This window comes from Zootoca vivipara, chromosome 9 (genome assembly GCF_965207765.1).
Source record: "Zootoca vivipara chromosome 9, rZooViv2.hap1.1, whole genome shotgun sequence".
Taxonomy (NCBI): domain Eukaryota; kingdom Metazoa; phylum Chordata; class Lepidosauria; order Squamata; family Lacertidae; genus Zootoca; species Zootoca vivipara.
In genome coordinates, this window is record NC_142592.1 from 38,153,984 (window position 1) to 38,171,003 (window position 17,020).

General features: G+C 38.8%; 2 protein-coding genes across 12 annotated transcripts in view; one reads left to right on the forward strand and one right to left on the reverse strand.

Moving 5' to 3' along the window:
• Positions 1 to 6,023, forward strand: part of APAF1 (apoptotic peptidase activating factor 1) — a 44,142-nt gene extending 38,119 nt beyond the window's left edge. The window contains exons 26-28 of the mRNA XM_035126889.3: positions 847 to 972; positions 3,036 to 3,182; positions 3,524 to 6,023. Of these exons, the coding sequence (XP_034982780.1) occupies positions 847 to 972; positions 3,036 to 3,182; positions 3,524 to 3,670 (420 nt within the window). The 3' untranslated portion in view covers positions 3,671 to 6,023. The remainder of the gene's footprint in view (positions 1 to 846; positions 973 to 3,035; positions 3,183 to 3,523) is intronic.
• A 4,650-nt stretch (positions 6,024 to 10,673) lies between these two features.
• The window catches only part of ANKS1B (ankyrin repeat and sterile alpha motif domain containing 1B), a 327,182-nt gene continuing 320,835 nt past the window's right edge, over positions 10,674 to 17,020 (reverse strand). For 6 of the 11 annotated variants that reach the window (XM_088651950.1, XM_088651955.1, XM_088651956.1 and 3 more), the window contains 2 exons: positions 14,656 to 14,823; positions 10,675 to 12,562 (listed from right to left, as the gene is read on the reverse strand). In XM_088651950.1, the coding sequence (XP_088508076.1) occupies positions 12,455 to 12,562; positions 14,656 to 14,823 (276 nt within the window). In that variant the 3' untranslated portion in view covers positions 10,675 to 12,454. Of the gene's footprint in view, positions 12,566 to 14,339; positions 14,824 to 17,020 lie in introns of those variants that run through there. The other 5 variants (XM_088651949.1, XM_060279719.2, XM_035126879.3 and 2 more) reach the window with 3 other exon arrangements.

A 17,020-nucleotide genomic window follows, 5' to 3' on the forward strand; every position in this document is an offset into this window, starting at 1 on the left:
TCCCTGGACAGTTCTCTTGTGCAGGGCAATATAGGAAAGCTGCTTTCCAAGAAATATTTACAAGTTTACCTAGGAGATCCTCAGTCAAAAGATCAGTAATAACATAAGGAGAGCCTCACTGGAGCAGAGAAAAGGTCCTTCTAGTCTTGTAACCTGCTTCACACAGTGGCAAACCATATGCCTCCTAGCCCAGAGGCAGGGCTGAAGGCAATAGTCCTCTCCTGCTGTTTTTTGCTACCCAGTAGTTGAAATTCAATAGCATACTGCCTCGGAATTTCTGTGTAGCCTCCATGGCAATCATAGCCTTTGTAGATCTGACTTCTATGCGTTCAGTCTTCTTTTAAAGCCATCTCATGCTTTTAACAAGCTCATGGCCATCTCCACATCTTCTTGCATTGAGTTCCATTAATTATGTGACACATGAAGAAGTACTTTCCTTTGTCTGCCCTGAATCTGCTTCCAATAATTTTACTGGTTGATGAGGGCGAGAAAAAGTTTTGTCCACTTTCTCAGCACCAGGCATACTTAGAAACCCCTGTGTTCTCCCTTAGCTGTCTTGTTTAATCTAAAATGAAACAAAAACCTAAAACACTTCAACTTTCATTTGCAGGGTGCACCACTTAACTTTTCATTTTGGCTGTCCCTTTACATTCCTTCTGCACTTTGCTCTGTCCTAAGCCATCTGTGTAGAAAAGTTTAGCTTGCTTTCTATTGTGGGAGTACCATAACCAATTTTCATATCTGAGTCTTTGAAGTCCAAATATCTTTTACAGGTAGGAAGCTCAAAATGAACCTAAAAATACTGGAATATAATTTAACAATGTGTTTCATGTTTTAAATCTTTAGTTATGGAGTTTTGAAAGTTCATCGGTTCTTCATAAGCTGAATGGTCACGACGGCTGTGTGAGGTGCTGTGCCTTCTCCCTTGACAATGAATTGTTGGCCACAGGAGATGACAATGGGGAAATACGGGTACTCCATTTTGTTTTTAAACGACTTATTAAAAAAATTAGCATAAAAAGTTATTGCAGCGACACATGAGTTCCTCACAAATTAGGTGGTGGCTCTTTGGTACTATAAGACCTTGTTCTGGTGAGTGTGTACAAGTTTTAGCATTCCAACGCAACAAGAATATTAACAAAGGTGGAGAAGGATCTCAGGTGCAATTCTGATAACAAAAAGATGATTAGAAATAGAAAGGCTGCATTAAATCCAAAGGAAAGTAAGATTAATGATTAAAGGGTATTGGGGAAAGGAAGGCAATTCTTCATTAAAGATCATAAACATATAAATGTGGGACTTACTTGCCTCCTCTGTTTTGTTGTTAATATGTGTTGCATCTTGATAATTGCATACATTTTCATGTCATTCTGCATTGATTAATCTTTCCCTTCTGTTCCGTGCAGCCATTCATTTCTAACATTGATTTGTCTCTCCAAACCTAATGGGAGCACATAGAGAATGCAGTGTAGAGTGGTTGGTCCCTTTGAATGCTCATTGTGCCACTGGTGGCTTCAGTGTTGCCCCAAACTTGTATGCATCGAGCCTTGGTTGTAAGCACAATACACTGTTTCCCCTATTTTAAGACATAGTCATAAAATAAGCCACAGCAGGATTTTTAAGCATTCAAGGAATATAAGCCATACCCCGAAAATAAGACATAGTGATAGGCGCAGCATTAATGCCGGCCGTGGCAGCAGGAGGAGGAAAAAAATAAGACATCCCCTGAAAATAAGCCATAGTGTGTTTTTTGAGGGAAAATAAATATAAGACGGTGTCTTATTTTCAGAGAAACACGGTATGTGACACTCTAAAATTAGTCATTACAGTACTGCTTAGATGGTGTGGAAGAAAAGGTGGTAGCCTTTATTTACAATTTTCATACTTTTCATGCACAAGTGAATTGTGAGAGACTTAATTCTTAAACAGTTTTTTAAATCTAGAATTTTATGAAGGCTAGCACATGAAGTAATGAGTTCAAATGGCAGAAAAGTACATATAGCATGGCTTAGAAATGTTTGTTAAGTTGAGGATGTTTAAGAGAACAGGTTTGACAGATATGGGGTGGGGAATCTCTGGCCTGTGGCCAGTCTTGGTCTGCCATGGGATCCCGTTTGACCCATGAGGCCATTTCCCTCAAACTGTGCTCATAAGCAGATATGGTTTAATCCTGCATTAGCTATGCAATTCTTTTCCCAGCCAAAAACAAGTTTGCACAGCAAAGGCAGCAGGATTTTTTAATTATTAGTTTTTACATTATAAAACCATCAGCTAGGTTGGGATGAAAGCTGTGCCAAAGCACCCTTTGAAGCAGCTCATGGAGACAGCAAGTGAGGATCAAACAAGAGCATGGGGACTTCCTTAAAACCATTTGTAAGCCTCTTACCTCCTCCAATTTCAGAGGCTTAAAAGAGAAGCACTGGGAGACTTGCAAAAGATTTTGAGATTCATTTCCCCCTTTTAAGGCTCCAAGATTAGGCTCTTAAAGGGCTTTTTGTGGGTTTTCCCACACTCCCCTTTTAAGCTTCTGAGACTGGGGGATTTAAAAAGGGGGCACAAATGGTTTTGACATGTGATGTTACATGATTGACAGGTGGGTAAAGTCATCCAGCATTTCTGTGCACTGCTCTGGTTCGCCAGAAGTGGCTTAGTGATGCTGGCCACATGACCTGCAAGGTGTTCACTGGCTCCCTCAGCCAGTAAAGTGAGATGAGCGCTGCAACCCCAGAGTCATGCGCAACTGGACCTAATGGTTAGGGGTCCCTTTATCTTTACCTAAAGACATCCACCTGTCAAAGTTGAACCCATGGAGCTAAATATGTTTCCTGTCTTGACCTCTGGTGTGGGATAGGTTTCCTTGTGGTTTGTAGAAATGTTCTGTGCCAAGATCATTTTATCTAGTTGAGATTCCTGCATTGCAGGGGATTGGACTAGATAATTAACTATTTTGTGATTTTAAGAGACTATGAACATAACTACAGTTACACTGCATCCTTAACCTGTTTTTGTCTGTTTTTGTACTGCTTGTGTCTCAGGTTTGGAATGTATTGAGAGGAGAACTGCTTCACCTCTATTCCCATGCTTCAAAAAGTGAGGGAGAATCAGCCCACGGAGGCTGGGTAACAGACCTTCACTTTTCCCCTGATAGTCAGATACTTGTTTCTTCTGGGGGATGCATTCAGGTAAGTTCAACAAGAATGGGTACAAAAGGAGAATTATTTTGCAATTTATTAACAAATGTGAAAATGTTAAATAACTCTAAATACATAGTAAATTCTCAGGATTTCATTAGTGTTTTGTTGCAAATATAAAATATATCCAAAAGGTTTAAAGATGTTAAAATGTAGTATCAGTCAGTTGTCCTCAACCATTGTTTTCTGAAACTGACATCCGAGAAATTAATAGTGTGCACTTAATGTGTAGATCTAGGATGGGACTCCCAAGTTATTGATACAATATCTGTAACATGCTACATTCAGATTTATTGCTTGCTGATTGAGAACTTGTTTTTTCTTCCTCCTAGTGGTGGAATGTAGCTACTGGGCAACTCCTACAAACATTCTATACAAATGGAACAAATCTTAAATCATTACACGTGTCTCCAGATTTCAAAGTATGTGTGACTGTTGATAATCTTGGCATTCTTTACGTGCTACAGATTATGAAATAAATCTGTTTAAAACTGATTGTAACTGCAGTGTTTTGAGCCGGAAGCATATTCCCAAAAAACTTTCTTTAAACTGTGAAGTCATTTTTCTCTGGCATAAATTACCTGTATAGTAAATTTGTAAACGTTCCTAAATCAGCATACATTTTATATGTTGTGTTTTGATCAGCAGTTTGATATGCATTTTTTGTGTGGTTAGTGACATCCAGATTAAACTTTAGTCAAACTTTAGTCCCCCTGAAATCAATGGGGCTAATTATTGAGGACTAAAGTTGCCCTGATCCTATATGTATACTAAGTAGTATACTAATGATAATTGGAAGGTGAATTACCAGCCCTATGATTACTGAAATCTTTTCACTGATCTATTGGTAAATGTTTCTAAGCCATAAGTAGATTTTCATAAAATACCATAAACCTGTTTTACTAATGCAATTTTGTCTTGAGACAAAAGTAGGTGTGTGGATGTTCTAAAAAAAACCCACCTTAATATTTTAAAAGAATTTTAAGAGCCATGATACACAATGTGACTAAAAACTCCAATAGGAGAAAATTAAACTCCAAATGGTACTATTATGTTTTTAGGAGTAGCAGATTCATGTTTCTCAAACATAACCTTGGTTTGCACGTAACACTAGGCCAAACAATGGCCAATTGAGTTTACAAGTGTTTGAGTATTCGTAGGAAAAATTGTCACCCTGCTGCTGCCATGGTCCACAGAGGTAAGCCAAACTAAGCCAGTGGTTTGACTTGGCATTACATCAAAACCTGAGTACCTGTATAGTTGTCTGGATGAGACAACCCATGAACACTGGCTCAGGCATAACACTAAGTCAAACAGTTGCTTAGTGCTGCAACAAAGCAGATGTAATTTGTTCTGTGAGTATCACATACGTTCACATTTGAGCTATGGTTTGTGCAAACTGGGCCAGTGTGGTAAATGTGCAGAACTCTTGTCTCCATATGCCCTAAGAATAAAGCAGGTGCAATTTTCTGAAGGTAAATTTTCCCTGAAGTTATTGGAAGCTGGCTTATCTTTTTGTTTTTGGATAAAACCAAACTGTCAGTGTCTGATCTACTAAAGTAGATAGTATTATTTCAAATGAAGTTTTCTGATTGCAAAATCCTAATGTATCTTATTTTTTATTTTAAGATAGCATATCTCAGATTTTTCTCAACTGCATTTCTTCACTCTTGTGTCAGCAGATATTTAATTGAAAAGGACAACATAAAATAATTAATGTTGAATATAATCTTTAACCAAAATATATTGTCCCCCTTCGGGTCAAATTCTCGTCATACATGGGACCCCTCCCATCATCATCTTAATGGAATGGGAGCCAGTCCAGTGATGTCAGGACTCCAGATCAAAAGGGAGGAGTCTGCAATGTGACTCTTTCCCATGTTGGTGTCACCAACTGTGAGTACACACCACAAATCTAGGATTTTCACCATTAACGTCTAAGGAGTTTATGAGCAGCTTAGGAATAGAAATTATTTCCAATGCATTAGCAATCTCTAATAATTATAGCAACCAATTAGTAACACTTGTTTCAAAGTTTTTGCCATCTGAAGGTCCATTTCAATACTTCTTGTGTTTGTGTTTCAGGTTAAATTTAATCATTGCCTTTCTGCAGTTGCCAAACTGGGTGTTTTTTTAATGTTGTGTTTTAATTAACAGTACCCTCATGCTGTATCTGGAAATGTGGTCCTTTGGGCTAGCTTCAGTGAATTGTGACCCTATTCTCACCTGTGTATCCCTTGCTAGGAAGCATTCCCATAAAAAAAGAACACAATTCAAAGGGATGTAAAGGAAACCCTTACTTTTTGACACAATGTTCCACTGAATGGCTGTGCAGGAGCTGGAGTGGAGATTTGTGTTATGGGGGCTCATTAAGATTCAATGAAGAAAGTTGAAGAAACAAGGATTTAGTTGGGTTTTTAAGAGGTTTAATTTAGATTTTTGTAGCTTGTGGACAATATTTCAAGGTAACATTCATCAAATGAGATTGTCTAAATTTTCCACTGGCATTATCTATTGCAACTTAAGATAAAACTAGATAATTAAAATGAGGCTCATTGGTCTATTATGTTAGGAGAAAGGAATTGTTTCCGGTTTATCTGGCATTACAAGAGATAATAGGAGTACTAATAGCAGCTCAACTTTTGCTTTTAGCTATACTATACTGTACTGTGTTGGTGTTAATTGGAATATATCTTTGCATCAAGGGAAATTGCTGAATTTGCTGACTGCTGATTTTTTAAAATGTTTCTAAAACTTTGCTGTAGCAAAGTTGCTGGGTTTTAATTAAACAAGTTGTGCATTTGAAAGCAATAAATATTTTAATATATTGCAGGATGTGGTGCATTTTTTCTGTCTTAGTCCATACATTTTCTTCCTTTTCTCCAAAGTTCAAAGTCTTCTCCATATGAGAATTTTCTTTTCTCATCTAGAATATAAGGGTGCATAGAGGTAAGCCCCATTAGAACTTAGCAAGACTTCCAAGTAAAGCAAGACTTCCAAGTAAAGAGGCATAGATTGTGTTGAAATAATAGAACAAGCATCTAGGTCTTGTCTTTTGTGGAAAGACGATGTTTTCTCTGTGCCAAAGCTCAGTGGCTTTGCAAGTGGAGTCAGCTGTAGGAACATAATTTGTGAAACTCTGTAAATCATTATAAAATGGTCACTTCATTTGTATGTTGTAATCCCCTCTATCCATTCCTGGTTTTTGTATTCCTAGTGTGCCTTTACATACAAACTGGTAAACTTTTACTTGTGCTTGCAATTCAAACCAGTATCCAATCTGGTTTGCAGTCCTGGTATGCTGTGCAAGTTCAAACCAGAGTTTGCCAGTTTGGATGCAAAGGTGATCTGGGATAATACAAACCAAAGAAAGGCAGATTTGCAGGTGAAGAAGGAGTGTTTTCCATGATTCATCTGTATAGGACAAAACCATGACTCACAGTTGGCTCAGTTCAAAGTGTCATTGTGTCTCACTGTATTAAAAATGGTAAGTTATGTCCTTGTGAGCATAAGGGAAGTTGTCTGGTGGATAAATTTGTTGCTTTGAAAGCTTGATCTTCTAATTATATCTGAATTCCCTTTCTCTGTTGCTTAGTGACAAGCTCAGCCTCCAGTGTGGGCAAAGTAGTGAAACAGTGTTATGGCATCTAGTGGCTGCTTTCTGATATTATCACAGGACAGCACAAACCCCTCTGCTGTGCTACTGTGAATGACTTGCCGGGGGCATTGTTTAACAGTTCTTCCTCACAGTCTCTTTAGTATTTGTGTCTCCTTAATTAAAATACCACCATGGCAAGGCAGTCCTGGTAAGTAACTATAGTTTCATCTCTTTTCTCATAAAATCAGGTTGGGATATTGCAGATAAATAAAGTACTGTACACTATGGAACTCACTCCCACAGGAAGCAGTGATGGCCACCAGTTGAGATGACTTTGAAGGAGGATTAGACAAATCTATGGAGGAGAAGGCTTTCAGTGGCTTTTTTCAAATGGCATATCCAATTCTAGTACAGTCATACCTCGGTTTAAGTACGCTTCGGTTTGAGTACTTTCAGTTTAAGTACTCCACGGATCCATCCGGAACGGATTAATCCACTTTCAAATACTTTCAATGGGAAAGTTTCCTTCAGGTTAAGTACGGACTTCCGGAACCAATTGTGTATTTAAACTGAGGTACCACTGTAAAGTGTATGCAGTAAGGAAATTGTATACATAGAGCCAGGGCAGTAAAAAATACTTTGGCAATGCCACCTGCCATAGAATCAGTGTGTTTTGGCTATACGTGATTTTGACTTTATCCCTGGAACATAAACCCCTGTGTAAGTTTCAATTAAAAAGTAAAAAGAGAGAGAGAGACTGGATGTAATGGATTAAAAAAAATGGCTGTTCATTCTGAGGAGTTTAGCTTGTAACCCAGAATTATACCCAACCTTAAATGAAAAACACAGTTCCCCGGTAGGCTGAGAGCAGAAGTAAAGTACAGCAGTTCTTAATTTAGAAAACTCAGAGATTATTTTTAGATGGTGTTCCCAGCTTTGCTAAATGAAAAACTACCATGCATGTTCAGGTAAGTATCAATTATTTTTAATTTCCATTATAGTAGAGCCCTTGAGATCTTGAAAAGCATTGTGATTTGGATGTGCTATACACAGACATAACACTTCTTTGGGTTTTCTGTTTGTTAGGACATCAAATATCTTAAAACATTCCATCTCATATTAAAGAGTTTTAAATTTATCTTTCATTTCAGAAGCTAAGCAAAAGTGTTTCTGTAGCATTGCACATTTTGTGCATGTCATGCTTGCAAACTGGCCACTAGAAGCAATGCTATTTTCAAACCTTTGATGTAACAATGTAAATAGTACTGAGTATCGCAGTACCTTGAGTTGCTGTTGTGAAGTGCCTGCTGTCAAACTGATTGGATTGTGGAAATCAAAAAGAATGTGATTGTTGATGGGGGAATTAACTTCTTCACAACATTTGTCTTGGGAATTTATTGATTGGCAAGTAATGATATACAATAGATATGCCTTCCATGAGTTTAACTGGTTTTTTGTGTGCTTTTCTTTTTCTTTGAGAACTGCCTCAAAGAGGGTTTCTCAAACTGTGGGTCAGGGATAGCCAGTGGGCCACCCCAGTGCCTCCTTACTCGCTCACCATGCTCCCAACTGCCCTAGCATCAGCTCCCTGCAAGCTCAGTGCATAGGCATGTGTGAGGATGTGAGTTAAGCAAATGAGGCTATAGCATGCAAGGCTGGAGGAGAGAGAACTGACAGGAGGCAGATGGGCAAACCAACTGGGGGAAGGAGAGGGGCAAAAGGGGGGTGGGGAGCAGAGGAAAGAGAAAAAGAAGCAGCAGCCAGAGTTGCTGTGGTGTCTCCGCATCTCCCCAGCACCACACATGCTCAAACTCTTACCCTTCATTTCAGTCCTCCTTCCAAGTCAGGAAGTCTCTCCTGCCCAAAATCCAAGATGGTAGCTGGTGTCTCCACCTCAGAACTATCTAGCTTTGGGTAGCAGTACAGCAAACTGGTCAGCAGTTGTGTGTGCATTTGCCCATGCAGGGCTAAAGAAACAAAGGTGGAAGTATGTGAATGTGACTGAGAATTGAAGACTTTGGGGGTAGAGGAAGGAAATAAATTCTCTCTTCCCTGAGGTGAAAGCACCCAAGGGTGCACTGAAGGAATTTAAAAAGAGATAATTGGTTGATTTTTTTGGCCGAAATTTGTTTTAATCGAGGAAAGGAAGTCATTATAAGAGGAAGAAGTGAATGTAACAGCTGAGATTATGTGGCAGGTAGAGGAATATAAACGGGATTTTCTTTGTAGAAAGTATCAGTAACTGCCAGCTGATTATGTACACTTGGCTTCCATCTGCCATCACTTTGTGACAGATTCTACCTCTGCACTGCCATTTTGTATCCGGTGGATTGCCAATAATTTTTAGCCCTTTCAAGTGAATACTTGTTGTGGGGTTTGAAGCCCCCAGATCTAACTCAAAGCTCAATATATAATGCCTTTCCTCTGCCAGAATGTGGAGTGAGTTCATTGCAAACTTTCTAAATTGAAATTAATTTTTTGAAGAAAAAATAAACCATTGACTGGTACTCAATGAGAACAAAAGCACTTTTGGGGGCATAAGCCATTTTATGGGTGAATTAGAGGCATCTGTTTCAGGTCCTCTTGTGCCAGCTTCACCAATTATTCCTCTTTTTAAAAAGCGTTTCTTTTATTTGTTCCCCAATGATACCTGAATGAAGAAATGAACAAATCCAAATTTCAAATTTGCACCCATTTCTTGTGTGTAAATATGTGCAAATAAGCTTTATGGTTTCAAGGAAGAAGCAGCTAAGTATTATATTTTGTGATATTTTCAGCTCTGGTGCCTCATTTATGTCACTGGACTAAGAAAATGCTTTTGCCTTCTTTCATGACTTTTGCTATTGTTTCCCTAAGTCAACTATAGCAGCAAGGGCAGAGAGAGAGAGAGAGAGAGAGAGCGAGAGAGAGAGAGAGAGAGAGAGAGAGAGAGAGAGAGAGAGAGAGAGAGAGAGAGAGAGAGAGAGAGAGAGAGAGTGTTAATGGCAGCTACCAAGCTTGTTCTCCTGGAAACTTGCTTCTTGTCCCCCCACCATTGCTACCATTTCTTTTAGAGGACTCTGCTGCCACGTACCTGAAGACCATGTTGAGGTAGTGTTTGGTTTTCTTACTTTCAATATTTTCAGAGTAAACTTTGAAGGTGGGATTTGAAGGGGCTGTTTGAAGAATGAGACGCCTTACAGGTGGCATGAGAGGGACTCCCAGGCATAGCAAAGGCAGAGTATTAGATATTCTTTAGATAGCTTAGGGTGGATGAACTGAAAGAAATGTCATGGGCAGAGCTTTATTAGGAGGTGAGGGAAGAGAAAGAAGGTGGGGAAAGTGTACTGAGAACCTCAAAGGCAAGAACAAGAAATTTGTATTGCAGCCAGTGTAGACTGAAGGAGTTGTATATTCTGAGTGACATGAGAGCAAATTATTTTGGTGGCTGAGTTCTGTATAGAGGTATTAGCCAAAGAGATAACGAAAAGGTCAGAGACGAAAAACTAGCGTGAGAGCTAAACATACCCCAGAAGAAGAGTAATAGTTTGATAACATTATATCGAGGATGTCAGGAATGCTGATGTGTAGCAAGGTCAAGATGTTGCTGGGGAGGCTGAAGGTGCTATTAAGAGATACGTTGACAATTACGGTAGGTTAGATTTGAAGTCTGTGTTCTATAGCATAGAGACATCCCACATCCACCAAGTTCTAGCATTGGCCTGAAGCACGGAGGCGTTCCCTTTTTGCCAACACTAGTCTCATGTGAGATATTGAAAGCTGTTGAGTAAGTGAAGTGGTTCATAGGATCATACCATTGTCTCTTTGACAGTAAAGGCTGATCCATCACTTAACAACAGCTTAATGTTCAATATTATCCACACTAAATTTTCCAGAAACTAATACTGACTGTACAACTTCAATTTATTTTGTGTGCTTTTATAGGATATAAATAATGACAAAAATTACAAAATTTATAACTGGAAGCCCAAGCATATTTACATAGAAGTATTTGTTGCAGTGAGGCTACTATTTACTTTTCTCCTATACAATATTCCTTTTGGTACTATATTTTTCAGTGTTTACTGTCAGCCTACTACATACATATCAACAATGAATAGGCATAATATGTACAAGGAGCTGATTGGTTCAAGTAAATTGAATACTGTATTAAAAGGTTTTTTGTCATTCAGCGCTATGATTAGGTTCAACTAAACCATATACAATTTTGAATTTTTAATCAAGTTCAATTATCAATTTTGTTAAAAATTCAGTTGTTGAGTGTAACTGAAACCTTTCAGTTAAATATGAAAGAATAATAAAAAACATTTAAGTCAACCACACTATTCATCAATATCTCTATAATGAAGTTCAAAATGATTCACAATTTGACTGGATAGAACATACATTAAAATGTCATTTTTTTGCCTATGATTGATATTTTTACTGTTATAATTCATTCAGTTTCACTGAAATACATAATGTTATTATACAAATACTCCACAAAGACATTTAAAAAATTAAAATACTTCAAAGAAAATTTCATTAAGTCAACTGTCAAGCCAATGCTCAACTGATTTGTGGAAATAATTATTACTTTGGAATTGTTTACTTCATTTAGGAAAAAACCTTTTGAGTTGAACTTTTTCATTAAAACCAGCTTTCTGAGACAGAAAATTTGTTAAAATTCCTAGTTTTGTTTAAAACCATCTTTCAGATTTTTTAAAACCGAAACTCATGGCTATAATAACTTGAAAAACTGTGTATAGTTGCATGTGCCTGTAGTGCAATTGCTGGGCAGCTTCCGTTTTACCCCATGAAGTGAAGCATCCAGCGTATTGATGGCCCCACTGTTACTACTGTTAGATAGTACAGTAGCAGTTTATTTAACTTTAAAATAAATCCAGACTCTCTTCATAATTAATGACCTCCTTTATCATAAATATCATACTTGCTCTTATAGTTTTCTTCTCTCCCACAAAAATATTTAATACAAGGTGCATTTTTCATGCATTATTAATTCCTCTTTTTTTAAGCCATTAATAAAACTCTGATTCTGTTTCACACTGACATATATAACCTCATTTCTCTAGAGGATTAAATGGCATGAAGAATACATAGACCAGCAAATACAGAAGTCAAGGAAGCTAATGTCTTGCCATTACTAATTTTGAAAAACATATTAAACAGTAGAATTAACTTATATAGATTCCCATGATTTCACAAACATATCTCAAATATTTTATTAACTAATCTGGGTTTGTTTCAATTTAAAAACTGTCATGTGTGAAAATAAAAACCCAACCACAACTGAACGTTGTATTACTAAGCAGCATTACCGTTAGAGACCTTTGTAAAAGTAGAACGTTAAAATACGAAATCAAAAGAAAGCACTGTGGCAAAGTCCTAAGAGAAGAGCGTGCGTGAAACAATCTCCCACTCCTCTTGTGGGCTGTAATTGAAAAGTCTTCATCCCATGTCATTCTTCTATCAGTGCTGCAGGAAGAACAATCACCAGAAATGACCAGCAGCCTTTTGTTTTTGTTTGTATGTTTTTGCTAGTTTCAAGGCCACTCATATAGTGCAGTCTTCCCCTCTACTAGACTGAAGAGTTGCCGTCAAGGAAAGGCTGTGCTATGACTGCTTTGAGTGCAAGGCACAACAAGAAACAGAGGACAGTTCACTATCAGAAAATTGTGGTTTCATACTTGGTATTAATTCCTCTTTTAGCTTCTTGTCCTGGTTCTACAATCCATGGTAGGTTGGCAAGAGTCTTTTGTTCAGTGGGATCTATCTGCTTTGAAACAAATACAAAAGAAACACAATGATGCTTTATCTACTCTAATTGTTGAGCATTAAAACAGTGCTCAAACTGGGTCACACAGTAGCACATCATTATCCACACGGCATGCACCATGGATTGCTTTCCTGAGGCTACAGTCTATATTCTATTTTATCATGATAATCCAAGAGGATATTGATTCATTAGTTTCACTGCCCTCACAGAACTAGTCCAGTGCAACAAGAGATGTATCTACATAAAATCTGAAGTTATAGGTCTATAACTATAATTTTATCAACTGTATGTATGCTGTGTTGTGTTTTCAGTAACACAAGGAACTCATGCTCAACAACTTGCCTTGAAGATCAGGCTGCCGAAATTGCTTTTCTCTCTCTCTCTTGCTAATAACGCTGCTCCAAGTGTGTGTGTGTGTAGCTTGTCAAACAATCAGCAAACACACACCAATTGGCTGTTTAGCTGGGTAGGACTAAACCCAGCCGATCTACATTGTCATTGATTTTCCTAACCGCTAACCCTGCACATCCTGGACAACTTGGAGGAGAAACTGAGTACACAGCGCTCATTTGTTTATGTAATTCTTCATTTGGCTAGAGGTGCACATAGAAATTGTATACTAACCTACCTAAGTTGTTTAACAGTCTTAAGAATTGATTGATTTATTAGCATATGATAATGCCAATGAGCAAGTGCTTTTGCCTTTTCTGTCCAATAAATATTTACATGTCTCTCTCTGGACAACTACCTGACTATGTTGTGGTCTGGCAGTTGAAGGTGAGAACTGCTGGTAAGAGCTTCTAGAAAAGTATTGCCTTTATAATGTAAATATATACTAAAGAACATAGCAAGAAGCTATGTTTGAGCTACAGTATTAGTGTTGCTATTAAGCAGAGAATGGGCCACAAAGGAAAAACTGAACCACAGATACAGAAGGTGAAAATGATGTTTAATTACTTAGCATGCCTAGGAATCCCTCCAGTACTGTTTTACATATGAAGTTCTGAAATTAAAGCATGTGCCCAAGAGCTAGTAACTATACTGAATTTCTACAGCTGCCTTTAGAAAGATGAGCAAATGGAATACAGCTTATGCCACTAGCATGCTGATTATAAAGAGAAAGTATGGTTGTACCTACCTGAATTGTTGTTTTCCATTGCCAATGAAAGGTCAGCAGATTGGGTCGGAGGCAGGCAGCAATGTTTGGGGCATAGGGCTCCCAGGATTCAGTTTGTGAACTCACCAAGCTCAAGAAAGATCAGGACTTATAGAAGGAAAATCCCAATCCTACATCCCAGACATATATTGAATAAGGAAAAAGTAAATTGAAGAGCAGATCATAGGTGCCAACTCCCAGATTGAAAAATCCAGGATAGGCAGTGGTGTGGCACAGGAAGTCGCGCTGCGGCCATTTTGAAACTGGGCAGAGCAGCACCGGAAGTCGCTTCTATGCATGCTCTGTCCATTTCCAAAATGGCCTCAGCTCCAGAAATCGCTTCTGTGCATGTCCAGAGACTCCAGACATGCGCAGAAAGAGCCTCCCCAGGCCGGTAAGAATCAGGGGGATTTACGGTTTTTTTTTTAAATCCGGGCTGCCAGCGGGAAACGGCTGGAAAAATTGGGGTTTCCCGGGGAATACGGGAGCCTTAGCGGTCTTAAGGGTGGGCCCAGCTGACCTTTCATTGGCAAAGGAAAAGTATGATTCAAGTACTCTTTCCAATTTCTGCAATGAAAGGTCAGCAGTTTGGGACAGCTTTAATATGTCCCAATCTCAGGTGGGAGAGAAGCTGCAGTGTTCAGGAAGAAGGACCTTCCACCTGAGGGTGGTTTCCACTGAAGTGAAGGCATCTATGCAATAGTGTCTTGTAATGGTGCTGGGGGAGGCCCCGGTGGCAGCCCTGCATAATTCTAGTAGAGGAGTGTTAGGGGAGAATCCTGGGAGCCCTATGTCCCAAAACATTGCTGCCTGACTTTGCCCTGTGGGCGGAGCCAAGGCCCAATCTGCTGAACCTTTCATTGCAGAAATGGGAAAATGAGTTCAGCCTAAGCATCAGCAGGCTTCTTTCAAGGGTTGTACATAGTTTACTCACCACAGATTTTCGAATGCTAACACGAGGTTTTGGAATTGGTTTTGTAGGTTTATTATCGAAGCTTTCAGGAAGGGTTGAAGAATGACCTCCTTTTCGAGCTTGAAGTGCTAGTTGGTAGGCTACTTCAAATGCCTGTCCCAATGTGAGAATTATTTCATAGGCTAAATTCTGGAACAGCAACAAACAGCAGCATGAAAACAAATTAGTTTAAACACATTTCTTTTAGAAATCTAAACTTAACATTGTCATAGGTATATCAGGCAGAGCTTAATTTTCCCACACTGTGGAACACTGCAGAACAGTGGTTCCCAAACTTTTTCTCCTGGGCCACTTGAAAAATAGCCAAGGGTCTTGGTAGACCACTTAATGAATTTTTCTGCTTGGTTAGCAATTGTAATTCAGTGTGCTAGATCCTAAAGTATATTTTTTAATTATATAGAATACAAATTTTACTATAATAAGAAATAAAAGAATCAATAAACATAGAATTAAAATCATATGTTAATGTAATGAATGTGGTTATGGTGTTACACCAAATATTGTTCTGAGTGCCTTCCCCTCTTTATTGCTGCTTCCTTCATTCCCACCCATTGATTCTCCACTCCTTTCATGTGCCTTTTTCTGCCTCTTTACCCCATTTTTGAAGAACACCTCACTCTTAAGGGGAAGATAATTGTGAACTGTGACCAAAAATATATGGGCTTGAGGCATTAAAGCAAGCATTCTCAGCACATCTGTAAAACGACCATAGCAAGGAGCTGTTCTGCTATATAGATGCTTCTTTAATTAATTTTTTGTACCTTTGGCATCCTCAGGACACAGACAAAACATTCACTAATTTTCAGTTCAGATGACCGTTAATAACAGAAGCCGTATTAAATTTTTCCTCTTCTACTCAAATTGTATTAGAAAATGTATTTTGGAGGGTGGGGGAACCAATTCACAGCCACTCTGTATAGACCAGTTATGGCTGGTAAGTAAGAATGAATGTATGCAGATAGTAAATTGTATGGAAACTACCTGCATACAGTATATTCATTCTTACCAGCCATAACTCAACAAGAGAACTCTAATGTAGTATTTTATAATGCACACATTATTATTTTTCTAAGTATGAAAGCTAAAAGCACTACAGTTATGTGAAGATTAAATTAATAAAATAGAAGCTGTCAGCATACCTATCTAAGGTAAAGGGACCCCTGAGCATTAGGTCCAGTCGTGACCGACCCTGGAGTTGCAGCATTCATCTCGCGTTATTGGCCGAGGGAGCCGGCATATAGCTTCCAGGTCATGTGGCCAGCATGACAAAGCCGCTTCTGGCGAACCAGAGCAGCGCACGGAAATGCCGTTTACCTTCCCGCTGTAGCAGTACCTATTTATCTACTTGCACTTTGACGTGCTTTCGAACTGCTAGGTTGGCCGGAGCTGGGACCGAGCAATGGGAGCTCACCCCGTCACGGGGATTCGAACCGCCGACCACCTGATTGGCAAGCCCTAGGCTCTGTGGTTTAACCCACAGCGCCACCTGCGTCCCTCCCATACCTATCTATTACCACTATGTTAAAATTAAAAATGGCCAAGAGGTTACCTTGAACACTTATCTTCCAGATGTTGTTAGATTCCGACTCCCATTATCCCTAACAATTGGCAGAGCTATCTGAAGCTGATGGCAGTCACCCCACATCTGCTGGGCCAAAGATTCTACCACCCCACTTTATCATTTACCAGCTGTGCATAAATTTATTTTTCAAAAGTCAAATTTTCATTCCTTATAAACAGTTTCCGTCATTGTTTTCAGAGCCTATTAGAGCATTGAAATATGTAAGAGCACTACCATAAAATCATATTGCCTTATTTAAATCTAGGTATCTTTCCTAGCAAAATAAAAATAAAAATTGTGCTATCACTTAACATAGATTCCTGAAGGTATAACAAACTATTCAATATTGCTTTAACTTGGGGGTTCTCCGCCATTCTATCTACTTAAGAGAGCTGAAAAACACCAAGCCCACCCCCCACTAAAAAGTGGTACAAGGGAACAGCCAGTTCCGAAAGTAGTTTGGCATAATCAGCGGATATCTAATCCATCTTTCCAAATTGCTAAATTCTTTCCCACAGTGTTCTCCTGATGACAAGGAGTTTCAAAGCTAGGCTTTCCACAGGTCTGCTCTGGAGTTATTGTTACTCATCTTTGTAAAGAGGAGTTTTACTTGTATATCTATCCTATCTCATCATTACATGCCTCTCAAAGTCTTTATAGCCATCTCCTGTAATTTCTTCTGCCATTCTCCTTTCGTATTCAACTTGTACCTTATTTCCACCCAACCAAAAAAGCCTGCCAGTTTCTTTCACCCCTTTTTCCTGG